At 43.7% G+C, this 15,839-nt stretch overlaps 1 protein-coding gene across 30 annotated transcripts in view; it reads right to left on the bottom strand.

Annotated features, from left to right (window-relative positions):
* Window positions 1–6,722: 6,722 nt before the first annotated feature.
* LOC132834995 (sorbin and SH3 domain-containing protein 1) overlaps window positions 6,723–15,839 on the bottom strand; it is a 434,648-nt gene continuing 425,531 nt past the window's right edge. For 25 of the 30 annotated variants that reach the window (XM_060854191.1, XM_060854189.1, XM_060854190.1 and 22 more), the window contains 5 exons: window positions 15,645–15,746; window positions 12,987–13,043; window positions 12,252–12,310; window positions 10,045–10,151; window positions 6,723–8,231 (listed from right to left, as the gene is read on the bottom strand). In XM_060854191.1, the coding sequence (XP_060710174.1) occupies window positions 8,164–8,231; window positions 10,045–10,151; window positions 12,252–12,310; window positions 12,987–13,043; window positions 15,645–15,746 (393 nt within the window). In that variant the 3' untranslated portion in view covers window positions 6,723–8,163. The remainder of the gene's footprint in view (window positions 8,232–10,044; window positions 10,152–12,251; window positions 12,311–12,986; window positions 13,044–15,644; window positions 15,747–15,839) is intronic. The other 5 variants (XM_060854201.1, XM_060854202.1, XM_060854207.1 and 2 more) reach the window with 2 other exon arrangements.

Here is a 15,839-nt window from a genome sequence, read left to right as displayed (position 1 = left end):
CAAAGTGTTTTGACGGTAATTCTTTGAGACCGAACTGAAATTTCAGGTGCGTTTGTAGTTGGTAAAACGCCTCTAATACATACCATCCAAACTTGTGCAAAAGTTGAGTTTCTCAGACTAAATCTTTAGTCACAAAATACTCGGTCAACTTTTACTGGAGGAACTTGAGGTCCATGTCCATAGATCCCCCAAAGTTGCCACCCAAGTTGATAGGGTTGTTCAGAAGGTGTATGGTGTGTTGGCTTTCATTAGCCAGGGGATTGAGTTTAAGAGCCACCAGGTTATGCTGCAGTTCTACAGAGTGCTCGTTAGACCACGTTGTGTTCAGTTCTGGTTGCCTCATTAAAGGAAGCATGTGGAAGCTTTGGAGAGGGTGCAGAGATTTACCAGGATGCTGCCTGGACTGGAGGACATGCCTTATGAAGAAAGTTTGAGGGAGCTAAGGCTTTCCTCATTGGAGTGAAGAAGGACGAGAGGTGACTTGTTAGAGGGGCTGCACAGTGGCTCAGTGGTTAGCACGGCTGCCTCACAGCACCAGGGATCTGAGTTCAATTTCAGCCTTGGGTGACTGTCTGCGTGGAGTTTGCACATTCTCCCTGAGTCTGCATGGGTTTCCTCCAGGTGCTCCGGTTTCCTCTCACAGTCCAAAGATGTGCAGGTTAGGTGAATTGGCCATACTAAACTGCTCGTAGTGTTCAGGGATGTGTAGGTTAGGTGCATTAGTCAGGGGTAAATGTAGAGTAACAGGGTAGCAGAATGAGTGTGGGTGGGTTACTCTTCAGAGGGTTGATATGGACTTGTTGGGCCAATTGGACAGTTTCCACACTGTAAGGATTCTAGGTGTACAAGATATAAAGAGGCATAGAATGGATAGACAGAGACATTTCCCAGGGTGGAAATGTCTATCATGAGGGGGCATAATTTCAAGGTGATTGGAGGAAGGTTGAGGGAAGATGTCAGAGGAAGGGTCTTTACTCAGAGAGTGGTGGGTGCATGGAATGCACTGCCAATGGTGGTAGGAGAATCAGATACATTAGGGACATTTAAGCCACTCTTGGATAGGTGCATGGATGATAGTAAAATGAAGGGTATGTAGGTTAGTTTGATCTTACAGTAGGATAAAAGGTTGGCACAACATCAAGGGCCCAAGGACTTGTACTGTGCTGTACTATGTTGTATATTCTATAAGTGACACTTTGGAGGAGGAGTTGGAATCCATTCTGTCCAACTTCCTCACTGCCACAGAGATGGTTTCTGAGAGTACTGCCAGCCTAAAGCAGTGCTAGGAAGAGGCAGATGCATATGTGCTCAGACAGGGAGCTATAAAGCCATCTTCAAGACTGTGCTATTCTGTGATATTATTATTGACAATACTATGGCTTTTAGAAGTGTATTTTGCCCTGTCTTTTTTGAAGAGAGGTTTTAAGACAGAGATATTGAGCTGTATATTTGAATTCAATAAACAGCTTTTGATGTCTTGGCTTTTTTTTCGAAAGTTGGAACAATAGAAGCAGCCTGAATGGGTGGGGTCAAGCTCCCCCAGAGCCAGGATTTTTAGCTTTAGTTTTTCAGTAACAGTTGCTGCTGGGGTCTTGACGCTGAGTTTGGAAGCTGCAGGATACCTTTGCAGCATTCTTGAACACAGGTAAGGTCCCGAAGAACTGGAAAATTGCTCATGTTGTCCCCTTCTTTTAGAAGGGTAGCAGAGATAATCAAGGTAATTATAATCAGTGAGCCTGATGTCAGTGGTAGGGAAGCTGCTTGAGAAGATACTGAGGGATAGTGCTAACCACTGAGCCACCATGCCACCCCTGTCCTCCATCTTGGATTATGTTATTGATCAATACATTAAATATAGTAGGTTATGTTGTGATTGTAGGTTAGACCACTTTTGGAATATTTTGTGCAATTCTGGTCTCCCTCCAGGAGGATTGATGTTGTGAACCTTGAAATGGCACAGAAAAGATTTACAAGGATGTTGCAGCGTTAAAGGGTTTGAGCTACAGGGAGAAGCTGAATAGGCTGGGATTATTTTCCCTGAAGCGTTGGAGACTGAGGGATGACCTTACATAGGTTTATAAAATCATGAGGGGCATGGATATGGTTAATAACCAATGTCTTTCCCCCAGGGTAGGGAAGTCCAAAACCAGTGGACATAGGTTTCAGGTGAAAGGGAAAAAATTTAGAAGGGAAATAAGGGGCAACTTTTCCATAGGATGGTGTGTGTATGGAATGAGTTGCCAGAGGAAGTGGTAGAAGCTTGTACAATTACAACATTGAAAAGGCATCTGGATGGGAAAAGGAACAGGAAGGGTTTAGAGGGATATGGGCCAAATGCTGGCAAATGGGACTAGATTAATTTAAGATATCTGGTCAGCATGGATGAATTGGATCGAAGGATCTGTTTCTGTGTTGCACATCACTATGAGTCTATGTTAGAATAACCCAAGGCATATTACAATCAATTTAACATGTTTTTAAAAGTGTTGCTATTTGGGAAGCAAGGCAGCTAATTTGCTCTCAGCAAAGTCCAATGTAACAGAAGTAAAACAAATCACTATAACATCTGTTTCAGTGATTACAACTGAGGCATAATGTTAGCCTGGAAGAACTCTTTGAAATTATGGCAATGGGATACAGGGCAGCACATTGGCTTAGTGGTTAGCACAGCTACCTCATAGTAGCAGGGACCTGCACTTTTGGATGAAAGGCTGTGTGGATTCTCCCTGTGTCTGTGTGGGTTTTCTCCAGGTGCTCCAGTTTCCTCCCACAGTCCTAAAATGGGCAGGTTAGGTGAATTGGTGCTGGCCCTGACAGGGTCAGAGGGCTGGGTCTGGGTGGGATGTTCTTCAGATGGGAGTTGCAGACTCAATAGGTCAAATGGCCTCTTTATACATTGCAAGGATTCTATGTATTACATTCACCAAAAAGGCAGCCAACTCCTCATCTGAAAGATAGCAATACATCCTCAGTACTGTAGTAGAAGAACAGCCAAAATCTTGTGTTCAGGTCTCTGGAGTGGGTTGTGAACTAATGACCTTTGTCTACCTTGTTTTCATCTTTACTCAGAGTTGGTCCTTATTCAGCTGTTAAACTCTGGCCTGGAAGAATGCTTTGTCACTTCTCCCTAAGTGCCACCAGACCCTTTGACCTTTGCCTCATGACCTTTCGATCTCAAACCCCTCTCGTCCTCTAGCCTATCCCTGACCTTCTCTCCCATCACATTTCCACCCCTCTCAAGAGAGAGCCATCTTGGATTAACTCTCTCCATAGACAGGACAGGCACACTGACATTTTCCAGCATTTGTTATTTATTATTTGTTTTTATTTTCTTGAACCTGTGAACTTCTGAACCAGGGACAAATGATACCCACTGAAACTCCGTAAGAACAGCCATGACCTTTTTTAAAAAAACATCTTTCACTGTTGAAGTGGGAATAGGGATAATCTTGACAAGAATACAGGAACACTGAGCTGGGTGAATAGGACCCATAGCTTATGGAGGTCAGCCAAAGTAATTAAGGAGCTGGATTTTGTCCCTTCACTTGTTTATCAAAGAAATAACAGCTTATGAGAGACAGACTATAACTTGCCCACCCTACTTCGTAATGGATATTTTAATAATATTCAGGAAGAGATATCAAGACGTTTCCAAGCCTCAAAGGATATAATTAGGAAGGAAAGTTTGATGACTAAATTGGTGTTGGATGGAGATGATTTTGGGAAATATGATTGAGTGTGCAGATAAGGCCGAAGCAAATTAGTTGCTGAACTCACAATGACGGATACATCATCCAAATTCCAAGGTTGGGGAAAAGTAACTTCTGATTGTGTGGTGGGGATGTATGACTGACTCAAAGAGAAAGCAGTTGATATTGGGGCCTCTGAAAGCTTCAAAAAGAGTGCTAGATCGAGACTTGCTGAGGTTGCATTATTAGCATTGCTTAATGAACAATTCACTAAAATAGAGTAACATATAGCAAAACACAAGGGCAGAGTTTGTATCAATCATGATGGACAGTGATCACTTGTGAACCATCAAAAGTCTAACTCTTTCAAAGTGTTGCACACTCTTTCTCCGCTCCAGTCCTGCAGAGAGTATCCGAAGTTTAGTAGTGTACATGCTCCTTCCTTCATATATTTGAGCCCGTTTGTCCAGTTCTAACTCTCAAAATATATTCCCAGTTTATAATCTAGCTTTAATTTTTAGTGTTTAATATGATTTTCATAAAAACTCATACCAGACTTCTCATAGAACCTCTACTGTGTGGAAACAGGTCATTTGGCCCCACAAGTTCACAGTGACCCTCCGAAGAGTATCCCACTCAAACCCCTCCATATTACTCTACATTTCCCCTGCCTAATATGCCTAGTCTACACATCCCTGAACAATTTAGCATGGCCAAATCACTTAATCTGCATATCTTTGGGCTGTGGAAGGAAACCCACAGAGACATGGGGAGAACGTACAAACTCCAGACAGTCACCCAACACTGGAATCAAACCTGGTTCCCTGGTGCTGCGAGGCAGCAGCACTAACCACTGAGCCACTGTGCCTCCATGCCTCCTGTAACTTGTAAGTTACTTTTTAAATGTTGAAGAATAGACTGTGTTGTGCAGGCTCTGACCTTCCAGCAGAGTACTAGCTCGACTACAGAAACCAGTTATACCAATACCTAGCCAAGATGAACAATTTCTAGACACATTCGTGAAACCCGATCTCTACCTTTGAAAAATGCCTTCCTTGAGGCACTAGAGGCTTTTCACCCACTTCTTATTGGTTATAGAGAGGCTGTAGATTATTGAATGAAGTTCACTGGCTGGAGTAGAGTGGGCAAATTTCACCATGATCAATATTGGCTGGGAGCTCATCAGGAATGCAAAGCTGTCAAATCCAACTTTACAGCGTTTGAGCACTGAAAACACTAGCAAATGGTAACTTAGGTAATTTTGTTTAAATATTACGCAGACGCCTCAATGTAGTCACTGGATGACTCAGCTGGACTCTAACCTTACTCAATGACACAGATTGGAGCCTCACTCAGAGACTGCAGCTTGGAGACTTGATGCAGACCCAGCCACACCCTGCCAAATCACAACCAGGGAACGAAAATGTCCCACAGCATGTCTTCCACGCATACTGCCACCTGCTGGCAATTTAATCAGTTAAATCATTCATTTTGTGAACGAGCTGGTACAGAGCAGCATTCCCTTTAACTTTCCTTTCAATTGCCTTGGCCTCGGAGGTCTGTCCACAACAGTCACACCAGGAACTGGAAATAAATGTCCCAACTGGTGGCTCAATGGTTAGCACTGTTGCTTTACGGTGCCAGGGTTCCATGTTTGACTCCAGTCTTGGGTGACTGTTTCTGTGGCGTTTGCACATTCTCCATGTCTGCATGGATCCCCTCTAGATGCTCTGATTACCTCCCAAAGTCCAAAGATGTGCAGGTTAGGGTGGATTGGCCATGGGAAAGGTGGGATGGGTCTGAGTTCGATGCTCCTTTGAGGTTCGTGTGGACACAATGTCCCACTTTGACACTGTAGGGATTCTGTGATTGTTGAAGGCCAATACCTGTCACTCTACATGGAGCGTATAGTGGCTACCATTCAGCTTAGAGGGAATGGTGGTTATAGAGACGTGAGTTTTTATCCCTACTTTCGCTGGTCCATCAGGTTTACTCTGGATGTCAATAATCTAAAGCAGTTCCAATGATGGGATAGATCTAATGTTCATTAGTAAAACAAAATATCCAACAAAACATACTTCAAACTTCTTATCTGTAGAATGCTGACAATCACAGGTTTACACAGACTTGTGGGAGGATCAGATTGAAACAGGTGATCGGCCTGCTCCATCTCAATCTCCAGCTGTTGATCAGACACGTTATGTTCTGAAAGCAATCTTCTCATACTCTCTTCCCACACAGACAAGCTGTGCATGCCAACTTTGACACTGCCCAGTCTTCAGCAATTCAATCAGTTTAGCCACTGGCAAATATCACAAATGCATCCTGTTTCCTAGGTTGGTTTGATCAATTAATTCATGAGGGCTAGCTCGTTTCTCCTCAGAAAGCGGCTTGTCTCTTGGTGTGAATGAATTTTGACCTCAACCTTAGCTTGCTCATACTGAATCACATAAAAGGTGGTAACAATGAACTGTATGATTCCTTATGCCCGAAACGTCAAGTCTCCTACTCCTTAGATACTACCTGACTTGCTGTGCTTTCCCAGCACCACACCTTTTAATCTTGTATGATATTTGAACAGCATACAATCCTGTGATCAAATACACTTTGTTAACTGATAAATAGCCCACATTACCCCTATGATTCACTTAGTCTTTAAAAGGATGTTCAGGCCTTTGAGGATGTAGCAATATTAAACAGACTGATACCAGAAACAAGGGATTTCATCCAGATGGAGACAGGAAAATCAGAAGGTGGAAGTGAAGTCTTACCAGACCACAAAGCTGGTTTCTTATTAGAGAGAAGTGACTGGCAATGGTTTAACCTATAATCACCATGCCTCAGGGTGGTTGAGCAAATTACGTCATAACTTTTGACAAAGGAGTTGGTCACTTTACTTGAAGGAAAGACCATTTGAGATCGAGAGGGTAGAGCAGGAATGTGGAATCATTGGATACTTCAATCAATGAGAGAGTGCATGCCCCTCTGTGCTATATAGGAGGCAATGTAAATAAATAAAAACAGCAACACACATTCCAAGGCACATCCATGGCTTGAATAAAGTTTATTAAATATTGCATTTTGCAACCACAGCAGTCAATAGAGGCTCTTATCTTCATTAACGCATCCCGAAGCACGGCAATAAAGAAAATAGCTCAACAGAAAATGTGCTGCAATTCATGGTTATAAAGACTTGCAGCTCACTGAAAAGTGGTAAATAAAATACATGAGTGTTTTGAATATGTACAGTCAGTATATTGCAGCCCATCAGTAATTTACTGGTGTTCGAGGAAGGGATATATCTGCATGGTAAATAGAAAGTGATCTTGCTGCCGAGCTGTTTGTACAGACCAGGGAGGAGGAGGATTTCCCTGACTGTGATGATTTTTGTTTTAAAAACACAAAAATAAACAATTCATATGTGCTTTCTTTTGGTGCTCCAAAGTATTTTCCTCCAAACCGAGGTTCCGTTCCTTGCAAATAAGTTGTAAAACAGCTCCAAAAAGTATGGGTTTTTTTTCCTGCTTTCAGTCTGCCATTTAAAATTTCTTTTGTTAAATTATTATTTTCTATACAGTATAATTTTGTACAAAATCAAATGTACATATTTACACAAAGCTTTATCCCGGCAGTGGGTTGATCCCCTCTTGGGAAAGGTGTGCTTTTTTTTTATTATATATTTACTGGTTGTGTGGCTGAAGAATACTACAAGTGTTGCAGACCTAAGTGGATGTTACTGACTATTAACAAGTGTTAAAGAAACCCGCTCTATAAAAGCATTAGCCCAAAAAAGAATAGCTGCGAGACCTTTGCCAAACTGGGAGTGACATTTCCTCATCTGGAGGATGTGGTGCATGTTTTACCTGTGTTCCATTTCCAATAAAATAATTCGAAACCCACAGTAGAGAAATGAGATGTGACAGGTGACGGTTCAGAGAACATGCACTGGGTCAAGCAGTAAAGGGTTACCCATGGCTAGAAATTCTTCTGCATTTTAGAGTCCCATTCTATTCTCCACATTGTGAAAACTCAGACCTAGCACAACAGCTGGCCCGTCTCTGAATCTTGCGCCCAATCCCTATCAGAAACTCCGCTGTCCTCAAGCTTCCTGTTCTGTGTCTCATCCAGACCGTATGCCCAAGTACCGTGTAGAAAAGAGAGTCCAACTTTAAGCTACCATGGGCAGTTGTCTTCCCCTTTTCAACAGATCCAGTCGTTGTCCATTCCCTGGGTCAATGCGATCGATGCAACAGCAATCTCACACCTTATGCTCACATACCACTCACACTCTCTCTCGTGCTTAGCGTGCTCCTTGGTCAGTGAAAGGAAAGACACCATGTTGTAAGCAGAATGTTTAGGCCAAGTTACAGACTGTTCAATCCAATCAAAAGCTCATGGACCCTCTACCAGTGTCAGGGTTGAATTGGAGGACAAGAGCTGTTTATTCATCAAAAGTCCACCACGGCCCCTAGCTCTACAAATTCAGTGGTTTGACATAGTTGCCTGGGAAGGTACCAAACTGTTTAGATCTTCTGGATGTTCCTGTTGGCCAAAAAAGACAAAATATAAAATTTGAATTTCTTGGGCTACAAATACCAGCTCAGCTCAGTGAGTCAATGGGGTCACGTGCAGGAGTGGCAATATCTCTTCAACTCAGCTTCAAACCCCACGTTCCACAGGCGTGTCACAACACATCGGAAAACGTCGATTATAAATGTACTTTAAAAATTTTAAATTTGAATACAAGATCCAGGGCAACACATTGGTTCAGGAACTGCAGTATTGCCATTTGTCTCATGAGATGTTTAACCAATGCACCCTCCGGCCCTCTATTACCCGGTTTCAATAGGGTTAAAGATTCGGGGTGGGGGCAGGGTGCAACAAGTCAATTCACACATGAGAAACCACCAATTCTTCGGGGTAATTCAATCAAAGAGATGCACGGTGGGCAGGAAGGGGCTGCAAGAGGGTTAGCCCGAAGAGGGGGCTGGGAGACAAGTTCTAAACCTCTCAACGAAAGAGATGCTCAACCAACTGGAAGCAAGAGAAACGTGAAATTGTTGTGATAATGAATTCTTTGCAACGTGGAATCTCTAGTTTAAGGGCATATAAGCTCACAACCAAAATATGGAGATTCTGTCAATCGAAAAATTTCAACCTCAAATTTGAATGTGAAATGCAGTTTAAATTAAAAAAAGGTAGTAGCTACCTTCTATCACAATGTGTGATAGAAACATGAACTGTGGCCTTGCACATCTACAGAAACTGCTTATGGTTATGACTTTGTGCATGTAAAAATGTGCATTGGTTATTTTGAAATTCACTTTGTTTCTAACCTATGCCCAAGTTATTATTTAACACTACAACGTCTCAAATTAATACTTTCATTGTGTGCTGTAAGTTTAATGGTAATTGAGAATAATGAAGAATCCTTCTAATTCTACTTATTTGTGATTCCCATACATCAGGCAGTACCAATATTCTTGGTGTTAGTTTCAACGGCACCAGCTGGAAAATAAAATAGGGAAAATGCAAAAGGAGCTTGTGAAAACCAAAAACAAACCCTGAAATTAAATCAGTAGACCCAAATCTTGAGCAGCCCTCATAATTATTATTTTGTGTCCCCTGCCCCAGGCTGGAGCAGGAATGTCAGAAATATAGGTGCGATGTTATTATCAAACATGCACACATTTCCTCAAATGGATAATGGCCAGAACCTTCAGTCATAGAATCCTTAAAGTGTGGAAGTAGGCCATTCAGCCCATTGAGTCTACAATGCCTCTCTGAAGAACATCACATCTACGCTATCCCTGTAACCCTGTCTGTCCCATGGCCAAACCAATTAAGCTGCACATCTTTGGACTATGGGAAGAAACCATGGGGTATATTGTTCATCAAACACGGTGACTGACAGTGTTTTATAAAGGATCTTCAGGGAAGTGCAACTGATTCCAAATGAACCAGATGCATTAGAAGGTTCATCGCTTGCTCTGTTTACAATTAGCACATGTCTCAGGCCAAGCTAAATGATAAAAGTGTCCCAAAGACTGGGGACAGATGAATGTGAGCAACAGAGACTCCCATTCCCCATCAGTGAAGTGGTCTGGTCATAACCATTTGTGATATCCTGCTGTGATGGAAGGTTGGGGGGCGGGGGGGTACTTCATTTCAAAACTGCCAAATCACTTGTGAAATGCTTCAGAATAACTGGATGGTGTGGCAGGCACTATATACATACAAGTCCTCTCTTTCTTTAGAAATTGCTATGACAGATCCCACAAAGCCCTGAAATAGCTCCAACAGCCAGATTCCTTCCTCCAACATGGATTCTGTCCCAGGAAGATCCCATACGCACCAACAAACCAGCCATCATCACACTTTTCCATCACATCCACAATGTCCCCTTCGCGAAGTTCCAGCTCATCTTCGTTCTGCGGGACGTAGCTGTACAACGCTTGGAAGCTTGAAGAGGGAAGGAAAGCGAAAAACATTCTGGAATCAAGCTGTAGAAATCCAGACAATTGGTGCACCCAACAGTGTACTAATGAGATGTTACATTTGGAGCTAAGTTAGGGCACCCTGTATCTCCCTTGCATAATCTGATCTACCCAACCATTACTGACATGGTCTTTAAGAGAAAGGTGATCCTGTCCTTAATGTATAAAAGTGGGGATAAACATTCTCTCAATGAGAAAACTATCGTCCATAACAGCACAGAATGAGGCCATTTGATCCCACTGAGCCCATGCAGGAATCAAGTCGTTCATCCATCCCTGCTCATTCTTCGTGTGTCAGTCCAATTTCCTTTTGAAATCATTTATTTCTGCCATTTTCATAAGCAGCCAGTTCAAAGTAATTACTGCTTGCTGCGTAAAATAAGAATTTGCCCCTCAAACCCTGCCCTGCATATTCTGTCAAAATCTGAAATTTGTGTGCTCTCGTCCTTGTGCCATCAGCTCAGGGGAAAGTGGTTTTCTTGTCTATCTTATCAAGGCCATCATGATCGTGTATACATTGACCTGATTCTCCCTCAATCTCCCTACCCCCCTCTCCCAGGGAGAATACCCCCAGCTTATCCAAACCTGGAGATCTCAAATTTAATGTTGACCTCACTCTTTGTGCAGCCACTCGGCATTCTTCACTCTGTTCTATTATCCTAATGCACTTTGTATGGTATGATCTACCTGCACTGCACGCAGAACAAAACTCTTCATTGTACGTCAGTACATGTGACAATAAAAAATCAAATTTAAAAACAAAACAAACCAATCTCAATGTTAAAATCCGCCCCATGCCTTGCTCTGTTATCTTCAGCTGCTAGTCTCTGGCATGTCACCTCTGTCCCCTCTTTTGAACCACATCTCTGTCTAAAAAGGGAGAGCTCTTATTTTTACATTTGGTCAATTAGAGAGTTTTGAGGGACATAGTTTAAAAATAGGAGGGTCCTTTTAAGCAAGAGATTAACCCCTCAGAGTTAATACTCTACGGGATTCTCCAGCCTAGACAGCGGTGAAGGCTGAATCCTCAAATTTATTTAAGGCAGAATTTGATAGATTTTTTAAAACCTAACAAATGAGTCGAGGAGAAATGGGGACACCAAGGAAGCGAATCTTAGTGCAACAGGCTCCAAGTGCTGAATGGCCTACTCTTGATCCTAAATCTTATTTCATAACTTACTTTGGAAGGAACAAGGCTAGGCTATTGAGTCAGTCCAGCCTGCCCCGCTATTTCAAATTGATTATGGCTAATCAAACATTTCAATGTGTATTACCCACCCCATTCCCATAACTCTGTATATCACCAACAATCAGAAATCTATCAATCTCTACTTGAGAAACTGAGTCTCCACAGCCCTTTGTGGTAGAGAATTAGAAAATTCACCACCCAGTGAGTAAAAAGACCTGACCTGTGCCCCTGGTTCTAGACTCTCCAACTCAGGGAAATGTTCAACCTGCATCTTCCCTTATGCGTTCTTTAAGTTTCAAACAGACCACTGTCATTGACCAACCTTTAACCATTAAATCCTCATGTCTTCCTCTCTTGACTGAATGCCAGTTTTATTCTGATGACCTTTCAATGGCTGGGTTGTGTTTTTAGTCCCCTTGGCTTCCTTTATTACACTAGGATTGTTTTCTTCCACTAAAGGTGCTACATTAGAGCAAGTCATCAGCATTAATCCAAATTCGGTCAAAACCTTATACTATCCTTGGATATCTCACTTCTCATTGAAACCATTCAGGAGAACGTTCAAGAGTAAAGACAGGACTGAGGAATCGCCCTCCAAGTCAACCACATGGCAGCTTTCTGACCAAGTTACAAGGCTATGAACTAAATGCTAGAAAATGGGACTGGAATAGTTAGGTGGTGATTTCTGATTGGCCTGGATGCAATGGACTGAAGGGTCTTATTCTGTGCCATTGATCTCAAATGGCTGCTCTCTAAGCTCAGCAGAGCATCTACCGACTGGCAGATACTCTCCAGTTGTTTATGACGTGGTCACTAAGACACTTGATGGTGTTCGATTGGTGAGAGAAAAGACCGCGAAACAGGGTGGGTACTTACAGGGCAGTCGCAGCCAGTTTCCGCTCCGGGCTCGTCCCTTGCTGCTGTCCCCGAGGTTGCTGGGAAATGATCAAAGATGGTTTACTGTTGTGGGCAGACACCTTGTGCCGAGAGTGAAGCGGGTGAGAAAGGTTACTGCAGTAATGAACAGACTTTTCTGCAATGTTCATGATCTCATTGCAGACTGCCTCCTGCCAGTCGCACCGTTCGACAGCATCGAGGGGGCAAACGGACAGAAAGGAAATCAGAGGGGGGAATTGGGGGGGGGGTGGGTGGGGAAGCATTCCGAAGGCATCGCGGGATTCCAGCAAGTTAACGGGGAATTGGAGATCCAGGAAATCGCAGTGGAGTGTAGAAGTAATCCAGAGGTAAGCGTGGAGAAAAACAGGCAAAGATATAGAAGAATTGCAGATTTAATTCAAAGGATTAAAAAAAGTACAGCACACAGAAGCAGTAGTTAGTGTTCACTACTAAGAATCATGCTGATTATACATACAGTATTTATTTGTAAGCATAGAATTCCATGCACTGGTCCAACACTGTATACAAACCACTCAAATCAGAGTCAATTTTTCACCACTAAACATCTACCATTTAAAAGGCACATCCCAGTAAAGCTGGAACCCAATCTCTACACAGCTACCAGTATTAGTTCACCTCATGGGCTTCCAAGCTCAGGTATGCTCTGACCCCATGCGGGCCCCCCGAGTGAAGCAGATACGTATCGATTCTTACCACGTAGCTCTTTTCAGACTCTGTGAGATCTGGTCCTCGCAATGAGTGATGAGAAGGCTGGTGGTGGTCATCAGGCAAATTATAAAGGGAAAAATTGCAGCATGTGTTATTGGCTTCACACAGGCGATGCGAGAGAAGCGACTGCTGTTATTTAACAAACTGACAGAGTCGCTGCAAGCTTCACAGATAAGGACAGGACAGTGACAGCAGAGAGAGCAGGGAATGGTTACTCATAATTATCGGGGCTCTGTAAACACGATCGAGAGGTAACAAGCCAAAATCAAAAGATAGCAAGTCAAGCGACTAGATGGGGACAAGGATGATGAAATGAAAAGGAAGAGATGAGAGATACGTGGAGAAGTTAATTCCTCACTGAAATATTTTAGATATAAATTTACAGTCATTGCTCACTAAATCGCCCTCAGTTTATTTTTGCAATTTAAGTCTTTGTAACCTCTCGTACTACATGATCACCATCAGATACTGGTTCTTCACTGAAGTACCCAGTCACACAAGCTAATCCCAAACCCATGCAACTGTTTCTCTTCAATGGGGTACTGACGGGCACACACTTTGGCTTGACCATTAGCTCGCAAGCTCCTTAATCTACACTCGGACCACACAAATGAAGTCCAGAGCTACTTCCAAAACCCAGAACCAGGAGGTCACTGTCTAAGGATACAGGGTAGGCCATTTAAGACTGAGACAAGGGGAAACGTCTTCACCCAGGGAGTGGTGAGTCTGAGGAATTCTCAACCATAGTTAGATTAGAGTAGATTCCCTACAGTGTGGAAACAGGCCCTTCCGGCCCACCAAGTCCACACCGACCCTCCAAAGAACAACCCACCTAGACCCATTCCCCTACATTTACCACTGAGCCACCGTGCCGCCAATCAGAAGAGACCAGGACATGGAATGTTTTTAAGAAATTTAATATAGGGATAAAGATCAAACAGTATGGGGAGAAAGTGGGAATGGGGTGCTGAGTTGGTTGGTCAGCCATGACCATACTGAATGGCAGAACAAGTTTCGAAGGCTGAATGGCCTACTCCTGCTCCTAATTCTATATCTCTCCATTTTAGACGCCCAGCTAGAGGACCTGGCCAAGCAGCTTTGCCCATGCATCCTTTAAAAAGATGCTTTCTTCTGTATCGTGGCCAGAACACTGATGTCTTTTCCCTCTTCGCTGACTGTGGGATCTTGCTGTGCACAAACTGGTCACCTCGTTACGGCAGTGACTGCACTTCAAAGGCATCAAAAGGCACCACAGAAATGCAAATTCCAATTGAGCAGAGGAGGACCAGGAAAAGGCCGAAGGATTTGGGGTTATCGCTGCTAATGGCGCTCTAATCATACTGACAACAACACACAGGCACTTCCCGAGAGTGGCAGGAGACTACAGACACAGAAACAGAGGAATGAACCTTGGCGCGTTTGTCCACAAATCCCTGAAAGTGGCAGAGCTGGTTAATAGGGTATTTAAAAAGGCACATGGGACACTTGCCTTTATCAATCAACGCAGAGATTATAAGAACAGTGAGGCTAGATTGGAGACATAACTCTCAGGGTCTGAACTTCAGTTCAGCCACAGCTGGAGTACTGCACACAGTTCTGGACTCTGCACTATAGGAGGGATGGGATTTCACCGGAGCAGGGTTCAGAGGGGATTCACCAGGATGTAGCGCCTGGATGGAGCGTTTCAGCAACGGAGAGAGGCTGGGTAAACTCAGGCCGTTTTCTTTAGAACAGAGAGGCCCAAGGGGGGACCTGATCAAGGTCTATAAGATTATGAAGGGCACGGACAGGGTGAGTAGACACTGCTCCTCCTCTTAGTTGAAGCATCAAGAATAATGACGCACACCATTAAAAGTGAAAGGCAAGAGATTGAGAGGGGATTTGAGGAAACATTTATTCAGCCAGAGGATGGGGGTGCAGGGGGTGTCTGGAATGCTCTGCCTGTGAGAGTGGTTAAGATTAGGTGACCTATAGTGTGGAAACAGGCCCTTCGGCCCAACACCGCCCCTCCGAAGAGTAACCCACACAGACCAATGCAGCAAACACTATGGGCAATTTAGCATGACCAATTCACCTGACCTGCACATCGTTGGACTGTGGGAGGAAACCGGAGCACCCAGAGGAAACCCACGCAGACACAGGGAAAATGTGCAAACTCCACACAGACAGTCACCCGAGGCCGGAATCAAACCTGGGATCCTGGTGCTGTGAGGCAGCAGTGCTAACCACTGAGCCGCCATGCCGTCCTGTTAAGATGGTGACCTCAGCTTTAGTCATAACATTCAAGGCTGTGGGGGCCTTGTGTGGGAGAATGGGATGAGTGTAAGGAGTAGTTTATTTTTGGTGGGCTGGAGGGCGTCTTCTGTACGATTCGAGACAAATTTCCAAATGACAATCAGGTTTGCTCACTGATTTGGGAAAAGTACAGAGGTCAGCTGGAGAACTCTAAATTAATATTCAAACCCCATTCCAGGCCCAGTCATCACCCCCACTCCCCCATTGCTGAGGTGGTCAGGGAGTGCTCAGGATAAACCTCAGGCCCCTTTAACCCACGAGGATAACATTGAAGTCTCCTGTGCTGCAGAATGGCCCCATTCAGAGCTAGCACACAACGCAGGCAGCAGCAATCAAACTGTCACTTACCACAAGAGAGCCTGAGCTCAGGGTATTAACTGGAGAATCAGACAAGACAATCGGACTCCTGGCATATCTTCCTCCGAGCCCACTATCATTTCTCGAGTTTGGCTAATGTGTTTGAGAGGACACAAACTCATCTTAGTACGCTTTTTCACAAGACAGCGAGAGAGAGAGAGAGAGAGAGAGAGAGAGAGAGAGAGA

The sequence above is a fragment of the Hemiscyllium ocellatum genome, chromosome 43, assembly GCF_020745735.1.
Source record: "Hemiscyllium ocellatum isolate sHemOce1 chromosome 43, sHemOce1.pat.X.cur, whole genome shotgun sequence".
Taxonomy (NCBI): domain Eukaryota; kingdom Metazoa; phylum Chordata; class Chondrichthyes; order Orectolobiformes; family Hemiscylliidae; genus Hemiscyllium; species Hemiscyllium ocellatum.
Note: the sequence above shows the minus strand (reverse complement) of the source record. Positions and strands in the feature narration are given on the sequence as shown.